The sequence below is a fragment of the Cyanistes caeruleus genome, chromosome 3, assembly GCF_971803275.1.
Source record: "Cyanistes caeruleus chromosome 3, bCyaCae1.hap1.1, whole genome shotgun sequence".
In the NCBI taxonomy this organism is placed as follows: Eukaryota; Metazoa; Chordata; class Aves; order Passeriformes; family Paridae; genus Cyanistes; species Cyanistes caeruleus.
Genome location: NC_141703.1, coordinates 38,660,896 through 38,674,238, shown reverse-complemented (window position 1 = coordinate 38,674,238; position 13,343 = coordinate 38,660,896). Strand labels below are relative to the sequence as shown.

The window sequence follows — 13,343 nt, the reverse complement described above, 5'->3', positions numbered from 1 at the left end:
ATGACCAGTGATGGAACCCAAAGAAATGGCCTGACACTGTGAAGTTGTGTCAAGGAAGGTTTAAGTTGGATATCAAAAAAAAAAGGTTTCTCAGCCAAAGGATGGCTGAGCCCTACAACAGGCTCCCCAGGGAAGTGTCCCAGCATCAGCCTGACAAAGTTCAAGAAGTACTTTGGACAACACTCTTGGGTACATGGTGTGACTTTTGAGGACAGCCCTGTGCAGGACCAGGAGTTGAAAGATCCCTATGGGCTCCTTCCAACTCATGATATTCTTTGATTCTCTCTGGAGCACACCAGTATCATTCTGTAGCTTGGCTATTGGGACAGCAGGTGATATTTTGGTGTCATTCCCTCCTCCCTGACTAGTTGCTAAGTGGAAGGTTGTATCTCTTATAGACTATTCACTTTCTTACCCAATTACCATTAAATAATTCCATTCCACCTCTAACACTAGGCAGGATTGTTGCAATAATACATATAATCATGTATATGTAAATATATGTAAAAATTTTCTTAAGAAAGGATGTTCTTTGATGTTTGCTCTTTGTATGCTTTTAAGACTTATCAGCAAGGAATATTCAATCTGTGAAACAGATAACAGGTAACAAGCAAACTCTAAGTGATGTCCAGGTGTTAGAAAAACAAATTACTTGGTAGAATTGCCATGTTAGGGTTTAGGGCTTGAAATGCTTCAACGATCTCAGACCTAGGGGAAGGTTAACAAAGCTTGGGAAGAAGGATGTACCACTGGTAGTGGACACAAAGAATGTGGAATTCATATTACACAAAGACATCTGGCAGAACTCCCAAGATAAAGCAGAAACTAATAAACCCAACTCAGCAATTATGCTGAAATCAGCTCTGACTGGGTAAAGTGATAATTCCAACAGGAGGAGATTGTGACCACCAGCTCACCAACAACCGACCCAAGAAACCCACCGACCCCAAAGAAGAAAGACTGAGCATGGGACTAATTAGCTTGAGAAGCAGGAGAATCATTAACCAATAGAAGAATACCAATTAATAAGAGAACTATGTAACCGGTAGCAAATGAACACTAATTCCTTTGTTTGCTAAATTCTATAAATAGTAAAAAGTTCTGATAATTAATGTGTGCAATTTGTGCAATACCACTGAACAGCTCAGGATTGTGCAACTCTGAAATAAATAATCCATGTCTCTCTTAAGTGTGTCATTATTGGCTTGTTGCATACTGGGTAAAAAACCCAATTTTGGCAGAGAAGGTTGCTCAGCATTTGAGGCAGTAGCTCCTGCTTTCTATATGTTATTGTTTTAGAGACCAAATTAATTAGTATTCCATTGCTTTCTTCAGGTGCTACTTTTTGTTTGTTTGTTTAGGCACACACATTCAACATGAATACACTCAAGCTGAATCAAGATTTTGAACTGTTACTCTAAAAGGAAGAATGTCTTCCTGTATGTCCCAGTCCGCCAGGCCCATTAGATTTTCCTCCTAGCTTGTAGCAGAACCCCGAATCAAAAACTTACTACAAAAATAACCACTGTTGTCACAATTAAAATCTAGGCAAAAAAGAAAAAAAAAAAAGATAAAAAAAAATAGTAAAATGCAGATTTATTTCATGGCTTCATTACAACTGTATTTACTTCCTGCTCGGCTGAAAATAAATTGGAACATACCATTGGCAATTTAAGTGATTAACACTACATAAAAAAAGTTCAGCTCAGAAATCACAAGCTACCAGTTTCAGTACCTGTAGGGATTTTTCCTAACAAAAATACTTATTTTAGAAAGCCCTGAACCACTTGACATATTTCATCACTGACACACACTGAACACCCATGCCACAACACGGCAGTGCAACTTTCTAACACAATATATCAGTCCTTCAATGCTCGATAGTCCATGCAGCTGTGCACATCCTCTTGGAAATACACATAGTCCTTTTTCTTTAGAGCACAGGGCTCAGTTTGCTGTGTTTATAACATTACACCTATGTACAACCACTTCACGTTATTGTGGAGCCCAGCAGAGTCTGAAGTGCCCTTTACCAGAGGCACCTGCTGCTTATGGTGTTCCATGACACAAATTTGGCTCCCTCAGCTTTTATGTCACAGAAATCCAGCCATGTGTTCTGACTTTTGCTCCTATCAAAATTTAGTCTTTTAGAGTTAAATGTGCCCTCATTAACACACATTTGGTAGAGACACACCAAGAGCTGTGGAAGGGAGCAATATTCAGTGAAAGGGCCAAGTTGAGGAACACATGGGAATCTACATGTAATGATAGGTATGTCAATGTACCAATACTCATATGAAATACGGGGCACAGGCAGAAACCAGCAAATAAATATCAAAAGATATCAAAACAAAAAAACTTCACCACACTGAAACACACAGTGCTATCACATTTAACATTCTAACAGCTACATTTTGAAATAGCAACTGTAACTTAAGGAAAAAGATATAAATCTCACTGTTGCAAATTTACAGTTGCTTTAGACTTACTTTTTAAAATAGGAGTGAAGTACACCAAAATTCAATTCAATAAGGAGTTGTTACTGTTCATTGCAGAAACATAAACAAGCTAGTAATGAATTGAACTGGACATGAATGTTCTGTTTTCATACACAGGGATTTCATGCTTCATCAGTCATATAAATTTATCAAAGTTAATTTGTTTTCTCCTCTCCCTCTTCCAGCTACTCTCTGACTCTCAAGGCAAGTACCTGCCAGTTTGTTTCAATGCCAGTCTTTTAACATTATTGGTACCAATAAGGTATGAGAATAATAGAGGGTCAGATTACTTCATGTATGGGATGAGAACACTTCAACTGAAAGCAGCAGTGAGATTTTTGCTCATGCATATGAGCTGATCACCTTAGTTACCCTTTGATGTTAGTGAAGATGAATTTTTCTTTTGAGTATGACTTCTCACATCCTAAAGATGGGGATTTTCCCCAGTGACTATACAGAGAAACTAGGATGAATAGCTCAGATACAGGTATCTGAAAAATGAAGGAAAATGTTCCCAGTGAATAGGCCCAGTATTTTGAACAAATCATTCAAAAGTATTATAGATTTTTATTTCTTAGTGCCCATAAACACACACACAACCCACATCTCTAAAGTTTAAATACTATGAAATTAAATAACAGAAAACTTCATGTACATAGCATTGGTCTAGACACAATAGTGACATACAATTAGGGAACTTTGCTGGAGGTTTTTGGTGAAAAGAGACTAACATCCATAGCAGTCATTGTGACTATTTTCCTGACTCCATTCTGTGCATTAAATCATTCTGTATTTCTTTTCTCAGAACTGTATTGGAACAAGTAATCTTTCTCAAAAAGGAAAAAAAAGAAAAAAAAAAAAAGAAAAAAAAAGGCTTCTTAATTTCCCTAGAGAATCAAACAGGCCAACTGATAAGGAAAATTTAATCTTCTGGAATTAGCAATGGGAAAAAAAAAATCCAGCATGCCAGAAAGATAGACAATATTTGTAACTACAGTTATGTAGAAGTCCACTTTTTCTTCACCGTTTTCTCTTTGAAATTGAGTGTTCTGCACTGTTCCAGGAGTCAGTTATGAGGTATGAAAAACCAATAAAAAGGTTAACATTATAACCATTTTAATAAAAGCTACTGCACTGTTTGCAGTTCCAAATATTTCTGAAAATAAAGTAAAAAAATACTTTGTATTCTTAAAAGTCTTAAGGAAGTTTTTATTACAAAAGCAGTCATCTTCGTGGCTTCTTTTGAACACAATTCTGCCTCAACATTAAACTCAAGACATATGGGTATGCTTCATATTACCGTCATACAAATAATCACATTGAATTTCTATACAGTAAATATTATATAAAACAAATAAACCCTCACAAAAGTATATACAGGTAGCCAGAAAGCTAATCAAGAAGAAATGATGTTGTCTGTACTGAAAAGTAAATACCATTTTAAAATACTAACAAAACATCCAATTTGTTTGTCTGTCTCTTCTGTCTTAAGACTTGAATAGAAGGACTTCCACAGAGGAATTTCTACAACTTTGGTTTATAATGACCTAGAAAGAATTCATCCTTCATACATAATATTGATCGAGTGGATGTCTTTAAAGCTGATATGGAAAGCAACAGGGAAAACTACACATGTGGATTTTATGATGAGAATAATAATTTAAACTCAGGATGTTATATTCCAAATATACAGAAAAGACCTGATTATAGTAAACATATTTATCTTCTACTATAAATTAGCTCATCCAGCCATATCCCAACTCTTTAATTCCTCATGACTGAAGAAGCTGTGTGTTCTCTCTATCTGATGAATATTAGGCTATGCATGGAAAGCCTTAAGAACCTGCTGTTTGTACTGAAGGGTGTATCTATTTCAGCACCTTTCAGATACAAAGTTGGTACTAAGCTGAGCTGGCTATTGGAAGATGATTATCCATACTGATGCAGTGTTCTGCTTACCAGATACTTATCAAAGAGCATGCTTGGATCATATTCAGAAAAAAATTTCTGAAAATTTTGTCCAGAAACCAGAAGAAATGGAAGCAATTGCCACGGCTTTGTACCCTATGTGAACTAATTAGTCCCACTGAGAAACAGGCTATATTTATAGGAGAGAAGCACACATACATGCCCCTTGCACCTTGACTAAAACCAGTATGTAGCCATGTTAGTTCATTCAAAGCTAAATTTGTGGACAGCACCACACTGCCACAGCCTTTCTGGCTAGATCTACAGTCAGTGTGGCAAAAATAGTACACTAAAGTACCTGCATGACTTGTAACTCCCGAGCTAGCTTTGTCAGAGGATGCTTTGGTAGTTCTGCAATATTGCAGTATGCTCTGTAGACACACCTACAGAGTTCTTGAAACAACTGTCATTTCCAAGCAAATTTATAATGTAAAAGTAGCCTCTGTGAGGTTCAAAACGTGGTAGAGATGTAAAATGGTTCTATGGTGGTCAGATAAGAAGGTCACACAGTATCCCATCCTGTGGCAGGAATTTCCCTGACACTTTAAGTGGTTCCACACATAGAGGAGCTGTGTGTGGAGAATGCTAAACAGTCTCACGATAATCGATAGACAAATTAGAAAAGCTGCAAATACTGCGTTGATCAATTTCTCCCAGGGCAAGAATAAAGGAATATGAAAAGATAGGTAAAGTTCCCCAGCCGTCATATCCAATAGCAAACTTCCAATCTTAAACGAACAAAACCAAACATCTCAAAAAAACCCCAAAGAAACTGGAAAAACCAACCACCAGCAAATAAAAGACTACTTCCTGAAGCAGGAATGTAAATATTAATACATGACAAATAAGTCTGGACAGACAGAGTTCAAATATGTATTAAAGCATAGCCCCTTTTGAGAGGTAACATGGTATCAACATAAACCACCTCTGAATCATCCCACATCGATGTGCTCAGTTTATGCATTAACATCTATGCTTACTTATCTGCCCCTTCAGCAAACACAGGAGCCATGGCAGACAAAGGTGAAGCCAAGTTCTTTCAGGTAACAGATCAACAGCCAAGGTCAGGTCTTTTGCACAGTTACTGTTCCACAGAAATTATCTCTTTATTCCCCAGCAATATAGGAGCTGAAAGGTGTAATGTCCTTAACCAGAAAGCACTGAATTGCCTGAGAACACAGCAATTAGCTCCTACAGATACTAAACTGTATTTAAACACTGACCTGCCACAGGAGCTAAAGCAGTTCTGACTTCTTGTCCATGTTTGTCTGTTGCAGATGAGGCTGCCTGCCAGAACAGAAACTCTACCTGACTGCTCTGTTGCCTCACCTTCTTTTCATTAGCTGCTTACTAAAATCTCCATCTAACAGTATTTTCTATACTCAAGCATACCTGAGCAGCACACTGGCTTACAGACATTTATGGTCAAATCCTTGCCCTTTTTTACTCTTGCAAAAATCTGACACTTCACAGGCTGGAGACAGAAATGAGCATAAGGGCTTAACTCAAATTATATGAGTAGACTGATGTGCTAGAGAGAATTCATTCTTCCACTGTCTCTGCAGGACTGGCACTGGAAGGCAGTAATAAAACTGAAGTGGACAGATATTTTTCATACTTGAAAAGATCAGTATTTAAACAGGAAATTGCACTTTTAAGTATCACTTTCAGAAATAAAACTGCCTCCTGCTATTCATCCCGCTACCGAAAAGTCAGATGAAGATATCAAATTACAAGTGTATGCTGTGAAATTCCATCTGCATTGCTTTCATATACCTATAAAAATGTTCTAATGGACTTTAAAAGCAGTTCAAGTAAAAATAAAATGATCCCTCAAGCTGAAATGTTAGGATCTGCAGGAGGGAAAAACTGGACATTCAAGTGTGCGGTGCTGGTGGTGTTGTTTTTGAGAAATGATGACTGAATCCTGTACATGGTCAAAAGTACCCATGTAACAGTAGTCGTAAACAGCATGCACGGGCAACCTGAAAAGGAACATCAGGCACCGCCTTTCTTTTGCAACTGCTCCAGTTTTCTTCTTAAGAGGTTGTAGTTTTCCTTGGTTCCCGGTGCCATGGGATCAAGCTTCAGAGAGACTTCATAGTGCTTCTTCGCTAAGTCAAGGTTTCCCCAGCGATGATAAAGCACAGCTGGAACATCAATGGGAATTTCATTAGCAATATTGTTGAATAACGTACAATCTTGCCAATCACTTGGAGAACAACATTGAAGTATTTGTTTCCAGCAAGGGTCTGTCACTGGCTGGTGGCACAGTAGCTGCTTGTTCTGTTGCCAAATGCAGGAGCAAAGCCTGGGAGCAGAACTGGCATGGGAATGATGAAGGAATGAATTACAATGGAGCCATAAATGGCAGCTCTTATCTGGTGAGCTCATTGCGGGTTACAAGCATAGCATAAATGAACCAATTTGCAGACACTAAAGTGCAGCTACCTCTGGGCTGGATTGTGCAGCCCTCTTGATCTGTCATATCGTGTGACAGCTTTTCTGGCTTTAGTGCCCTGTTCTTCTGGCTGGCAGTTCTTCTAGAAAGTAAAATAGAAATCTGCCCAGCCGGAAGAAGGCTGTAAAGATTGCTTTTTCTTTTTTAAACACAATGAATATGAAGCAAATAAAGAATATAGCTGATAAGAGTTTAAAAGGCTCTTACCCAAATTACCGTGATAACTGGCAGCATTTGGATTGGCTTTAATTGCCTTGAGGAACAAAGCTTCAGATTCCTGAATAATTTAAAATAACAAGTCATCAGGAAAGTAAATTCTCATATATATAAAAAAAATGCTAAATTTACCCACCACTGTAATTACAAACCCTCCAAAATGATGCCATATCTATATATACAACCACCATATAAATATCATGAGCCTGCCTGATCCTCTAGCTCAGGTGGCTACAGCCCCCTGAAAACAGTAATAATGCTACAAATAAGTGTCATGTTTTCATAGGCTGCTATTATTTTAGCAGAAATTTATTAAGCACTAGTGAAGTTTGCTCTTTACCTGAAGTACCTTTTTTTTTTAATAGTTATAGTATTTTCAAACATTATCTGCTGAAGTTTTCCCTACCTATGCAATAAAATTAAGAAAATGTACTTTGGTATCTAAGCAAACTGCTTATAGACACTTTTCATTTAACAATAGTTTTAGCATTAAAAATAGGGGCATTCCAGTAAATACCTTTCAAACAGATGTTACAGTGTGGTTCCCCTTGAAGAGTAGCTTTTACTTAAAAAATCATGCCAAATCATATCAAGCCATGCAACATCTTTCACACTTTCCTCACCAGTTATCTTTATATTACTGCTTGCAATGTGCGCTTTTAAGAATCCCGATATCTGAGTACTTTTTAAAAACCTCTGCGCCCTCACCTAATATCCAGTGAATAATTTACTGCTAAATTTATTCTCTAATTAAAACCATTCTATTTTTCCAAACTTATATTAATACTTTTGATTTTTCCTGCTAATATTGATACTTTTTTCTCAGAGCATATTTCCTGCAGAAGTTGAAGAAGTCACACCCCCCCAATCTGAATGGAGCATTATTTACTCACTGACATGCAAGTTTAGATACTTGAGAGCAAATTTTACATAGATTTCTATGCTGTGCTGTGCATTAGGGAAAGTTATTCATTCAGTTGCAATGCAAATGACCTGAAGATAAAATTACCTCAATGTGGTAGGCTTCCAACTGAATGCACATGCTGTCTGAGTTATGTGAGAACAGTAACATGGAGAAAAGTCCTTTCCTTTGTGCTAAGCTTTCACTGCTTAAAACATAACACAGGCTCTACTGAAAAAGAAAACCTGTCAGCCAGATTTTTGGTTCCACCATCTTCTCATGTCAAGCATGAAATAACTCTCTGTAAGGGTCCCTTCAGGGGAAAAGAATTTTCTGATGTCAAGATTGAGTCACTCAGCTCTGAGTGACTTAAGAGCCTCCCCATATGTCCAAATTCAAACCCAAACTAAAAGCATTGCTGAGCACAGCTGAGGCTGCCATTCTCAAGCCAGGAGAGACTCATGCAGAAAGTGCCTTCATCTCCACTGGTTAAGGAAATTACAAACCCCAGGGTTCTCGGAGCTAGTCCAGTGGAGGGCTATGAATATGATGAGGGGACTGGAGCATCTTTTATGAGGAAAGGCAGAAGGAGCTGGGCCTGTTCAGCCTCAAGAAGAGACGACTGAGAGGGGACCTCATTGATGTCTATGTATCTGAAGGGAGGGTGCCAAAGGGATGGATCCAGACTCTCCTCATTCATGTCACGCAACAGCACAAGACAATACGAGAGAAACTGATGCGCAGGGAGTTCCACCTGAAGGTGAGGAAAAACTTCACTGTGCAGGTGACAGAGCACTGGAACAGATTCACCAGAGAGGTTGTGGAGTGTCCTTCCTCGGAGATATTCAGAACCTGTTTGGACATGATTCTGTGCAACCTGCTCCAGGTGAACTTGCTCTAGCAGTGGACTGGATGAGACAATCTCCAGAGGTCCCTTTCAACCCAAATCATTCTGAGATTCTGATTTTGTTTCGGGAGAAGGAATACTTCCCCCTGACAGGAGTTAACAAGGGAAGCAGATGTCTGCAAATTTAGAGTGTATGTCTCCATAGTACAAGTTTTAGCATTGCTTTCCTATAGTATGAGCAGTTGCTCCAGCATTCTCATACCCAGACTGTTAAAGTTCCTGGATACATTGGTCTCTTTGAAACCCATACTGTTTAGTGACTTCATTCATATTTTGGATGATGGGACTGAATGCAGTTTCAAAACTTTACAGATAGCACCTAAGAGGAGGGAGTGAGAAATACACTGGAAGGGAGAATAGCTGTTTTGAGGGACCTGGGCAGGACAGAGAAACAGGCTAGAAGGAATCACAGAGTGGTTGAGGCTGGAATAGACCTCAGGTGGCCGTGTGATTTTGATAAGCACTTCTGAGACCACAGCTGGAGTATGTGTCCAGGCTGGGGGTCTCCATTACAAGAAAGACACAGACATACTCCAGTGAGTGCAGAGGGCCACAAAGATGGTACAGGGCTGGAGCACAAGAACAAGTGCAAGGGACAACTGAGAAAACTGGATCTCTTCAGCCTACAGGAGAGAGGATGAAGTTGCTGCCTGTAACTACCTGATGAGATAAATACAGAGAAGATGGAAACAGACTCTTCTCAGAGCTCTGTGAGATGGGATGACACATAATGCATACAAGGCATACAAGAAATTCCAATTAAAGGAAACATCAAATTTTTTTTAATCATAATGTTGAACAAACATTGAAAGATGCTGTCCAGAGAGATTTCAGAATCTCTATCCACAAAGATATTTAGGATTCTACTGGAACTGGCCCTGGTTTGGGTTAGGGGTTGGACTGGATGACCTCTAGATGTCATTTCCAGGCAAAATTATTCCATTATTTCCATGTTTCTCAGTCACCTGAGAAACATACTGAGACTCAAAAATTTGGGAAGTGGTGCAAGACAATCTCTTTCAATACAACTCTCCAATCCTAAAAATCAACAGTGAATTGGTACTTGAAAGCATGCAGTCACTTCAAGTCCCACAAAGTAGTGTTTTCTCCCACTGCAAACTTTAATATTTTCCCTTAGTAAATCTCTTTTTTCCTCACTAGACAGGTTATCAGCAATCAGGATGAAAGATAGGCTAACCATTTAATTCAGCCTTACACTTAGAAGTTGCCACCTATGCAGTGGAGATACACCTAATGTACAGACTTGCATCCTTTCTCTGCTGAAGCACAGTGGGACAACACGTGCAATGCACTTCCAGATAATTTAATGAAATAGATATTCAGGAGCTAGCTGCCATTACCATATATCTTCAACTCCATGCTGAGAATATTTTTATCACCACTACTTTGCTCAGCAGCTAATAGAAGCATTGTGGTTGATTAAAGGCTATTTAAGGTGCATCATGTTCATATTACTGTGGATATATGGAATAAATATACATCCCAGTACATCAGTGATATTTCAAATTGCTGTATCTTGCCAAATCTTTAAGTGTTGCCAAGAAACTTGCAGCTTGCATATAGCAAAAGCTTGGGGTAAGCACTGCATTCAATCTGCTGCCAAGGCCAAAAAAAAATGTAGTCTGGCTTTATTTCAAATACAAAAAATGCTGAATGGTTTCAATTTATTGTACTTTTTACAGAAAAAGCATAGATGTATATGTAGCAAAAATACAGCACACATCTTTTTCAAAGAACTAAAGATAGCTTGGTTTTTATCAATTGAGATAAGAACAAGCATTTAAATGAGAATCTAACTTGCTATAACAGATGTTAATTAAAAAACCCAAACAAAGCCACAGAAACAGCTCATCCTTTATGTGCTTTTCTCTCTGGAACAATACATCATTCATTACTAAATACAAGCAAAAAATAAAGGGCTGGTTTTTAATTTTTTGTGACGTAGGAAACCTATCTTCTGCTGAAAATCGAAGTGCATTTGAAACTGAAAGAGAATGTTGTGTGCTTATTGGAAGGAGGAAAACGTTGTGTGTTTATTGGAAGGAAATCTCTCACAACATAGTAAAACCTTTTTGACTCAATGTCTTTTAAAGTAAGAGATAACAAAAAACCCCAGAACAAATCTTCCTTTGCAGCAATAGAGCCAACACAGTAGCAACTTTTATACAGACACATAACAAGTAACCTAATAAATTAAATGCCTGAGGTTATACAACACATCAGACACAGCCAGGCAACACTGAAAATTACCTCTATCACCTTGACAGTCTCCATCCCCTGTTCCTCCCGTCCAGTGTCATTCAATAAAAATCCTTGAAGAGCCATCCGCTCCTCTGCTTTTACATGGTGAGGGGGTGGACAAGAAATCTGAATTTTTCATGCTTTTTTTCTGTCAGTAAGCATTCTCCCATTACAAAAAAATCTGTATCTCCTCTTTCCAGGCAATGCCAAATACAGCTGCTGAGACCATAACCTTTTTAAGTGAGCCCACTTTCCAATTCCCTTAATTTGTTCTCCCTGTTATAACCCATCAGTTTTAAGTGACTAGTAAGCTCTGCACACACCTACTCCATATTGAGCTATTAAAACACTCAGTGGAGTTCTGCTATTTTTCCTGGGCTCCACTATTCCTATTTTTTTTTTCAGAATCTGGACTTAAAAGCTGCACTTTCCCCTACTCTTACTTCTACCTTGTCTCCAACATGTTCTCCTGCAGCATAATAACCTTTCAGGGCTGGCAATCAAAATCATCATCTTCTTTTTTATTTTTCAAATCCATTAAGACAGACTTGTCTCTCCTACACCTGGAAAAGTTTTCTAGCTTGTTTTCAACTTATTTTTTCAACTTTATTTCATTATAAATGCTCTTTATTCTGTCATGCCACATATTCTTCCTGATGAATGACTATAAAGTCCTCTATTCTTCCACAGGCCTGACTCACCAAAATAATTCCAGCAATTACCTCCTCCATAATCTCATACCTTATGTGTTCTGGATGTTAATTTGTATCCTTCTGGAACTTTGTTAAACTAACCTAAAATATATATTTTATAACAGTCTCAGGTAGAGAGAGAAAAGAATTAAGAGTGTCCAGGAAAAAACCCCAGCCAGTCTAGAAAAACAGTAACAGGGTGTTTAACAGTATCACTAATGCAAACAAAAACCAGTGCTGGGTTGTCACAGGCCCTGGCCTCACATGTGGACAGATCAAGACTCCACAGCTGACTACTGCTGTAGAAATATAAGTGGTCTCAGTAACTACTGGACAAATGTATCTATTTTGAGAATATTAAAGTTGGAAAAGATCTTTAAGATCGTGAGGTCCAACTGTAAACCCTGCACCACCAGCATGTTCACCATGAAACCATATCCTCAAAAGCCCTATCCATACATTTTTTGAATACTTCCAGGGATGGTGACTCCACCACTTACCTGGGCAATCTGGTCCAATGTTTTACAACCCCTTTTGTGGAAAAAAAAAAAAAAAATATTCCTAATATCTAATCTAAACCTTTCCGGGTGCAACTTAGGCCATTTCCTCTTGTCAAGTTTCATATCACAGAATCTGCTTACTTTGTATATAAATGAGGATGTTCTTGCAGTGCTGTTAACATTATCACTAGCAAAAAGATGTCAAACCCCTTAAAAGCCTAAAAAAAACTTCAAAAAGGTCCAGGAAATGATGTTTTTCTAAGGAACACCATGAACTTGATTATTAATTTGTCCTTATCACATACATAAATCACTGATTATAGTCAGTTTAAACAACTAACTATATTAAACATGTATCATTTATTCTCTGTCATTTTATACAATTCCCTTTGGAAAACTAGTCATTCTCATCAGTTTCATTACATTCACTACTTGCAAATAAAGGTAGCTAATGCTGAGGTACCATGCACAGGCTGGTCCACTGCATCCAAGAGAAAGTTCAATGTATGCACCTTCTCTCACAGCATTCTGAGATCACCTAGGTATCCCATCCTCAATCTGGGATTAACAAATTCATATTACTGTATTTTAGGTCATGTCTGAGGCAAAAAGGCTAGAATTCTTATCTGTATATGTATATATTCACAGAACATGTAGCAAGAGCACAGGGACTATCCTGTCCCATCCAATTTGAGCTCCTGAAATGTCTCTAATTCAGTGCAGGCTCTTTCTCTCAGCAGTGAAACAACACAAGACCCTAGCTGCCCTCTAGTGTGCTTAAGAGCCTATTTCTCTCCACTGACCACTGACATAGTGTAGGGCAGCAACATCTGTAACCCAGGCATCTAAAATATGGAGGGATAAGCTCAAGACACAATCACACATCAATACTGTGATAGAAAAGGACACCAAAATGTTTTAAACAGATTATCTAAGTT

The 13,343-nt window shown here is 38.2% G+C and overlaps 1 protein-coding gene across 2 annotated transcripts in view; it reads right to left on the bottom strand.

The window, feature by feature from the left end:
• Window positions 1-3,045: 3,045 nt before the first annotated feature.
• The window catches only part of TMTC4 (transmembrane O-mannosyltransferase targeting cadherins 4), a 53,573-nt gene continuing 43,275 nt past the window's right edge, over window positions 3,046-13,343 (bottom strand). For both annotated transcript variants that reach the window (XM_086880802.1, XM_086880803.1), the window contains 2 exons: window positions 7,135-7,204; window positions 3,046-6,616 (listed from right to left, as the gene is read on the bottom strand). In XM_086880802.1, coding sequence (XP_086736928.1) covers window positions 6,465-6,616; window positions 7,135-7,204 — 222 coding nt within the window. In that variant the 3' untranslated portion in view covers window positions 3,046-6,464. The remainder of the gene's footprint in view (window positions 6,617-7,134; window positions 7,205-13,343) is intronic.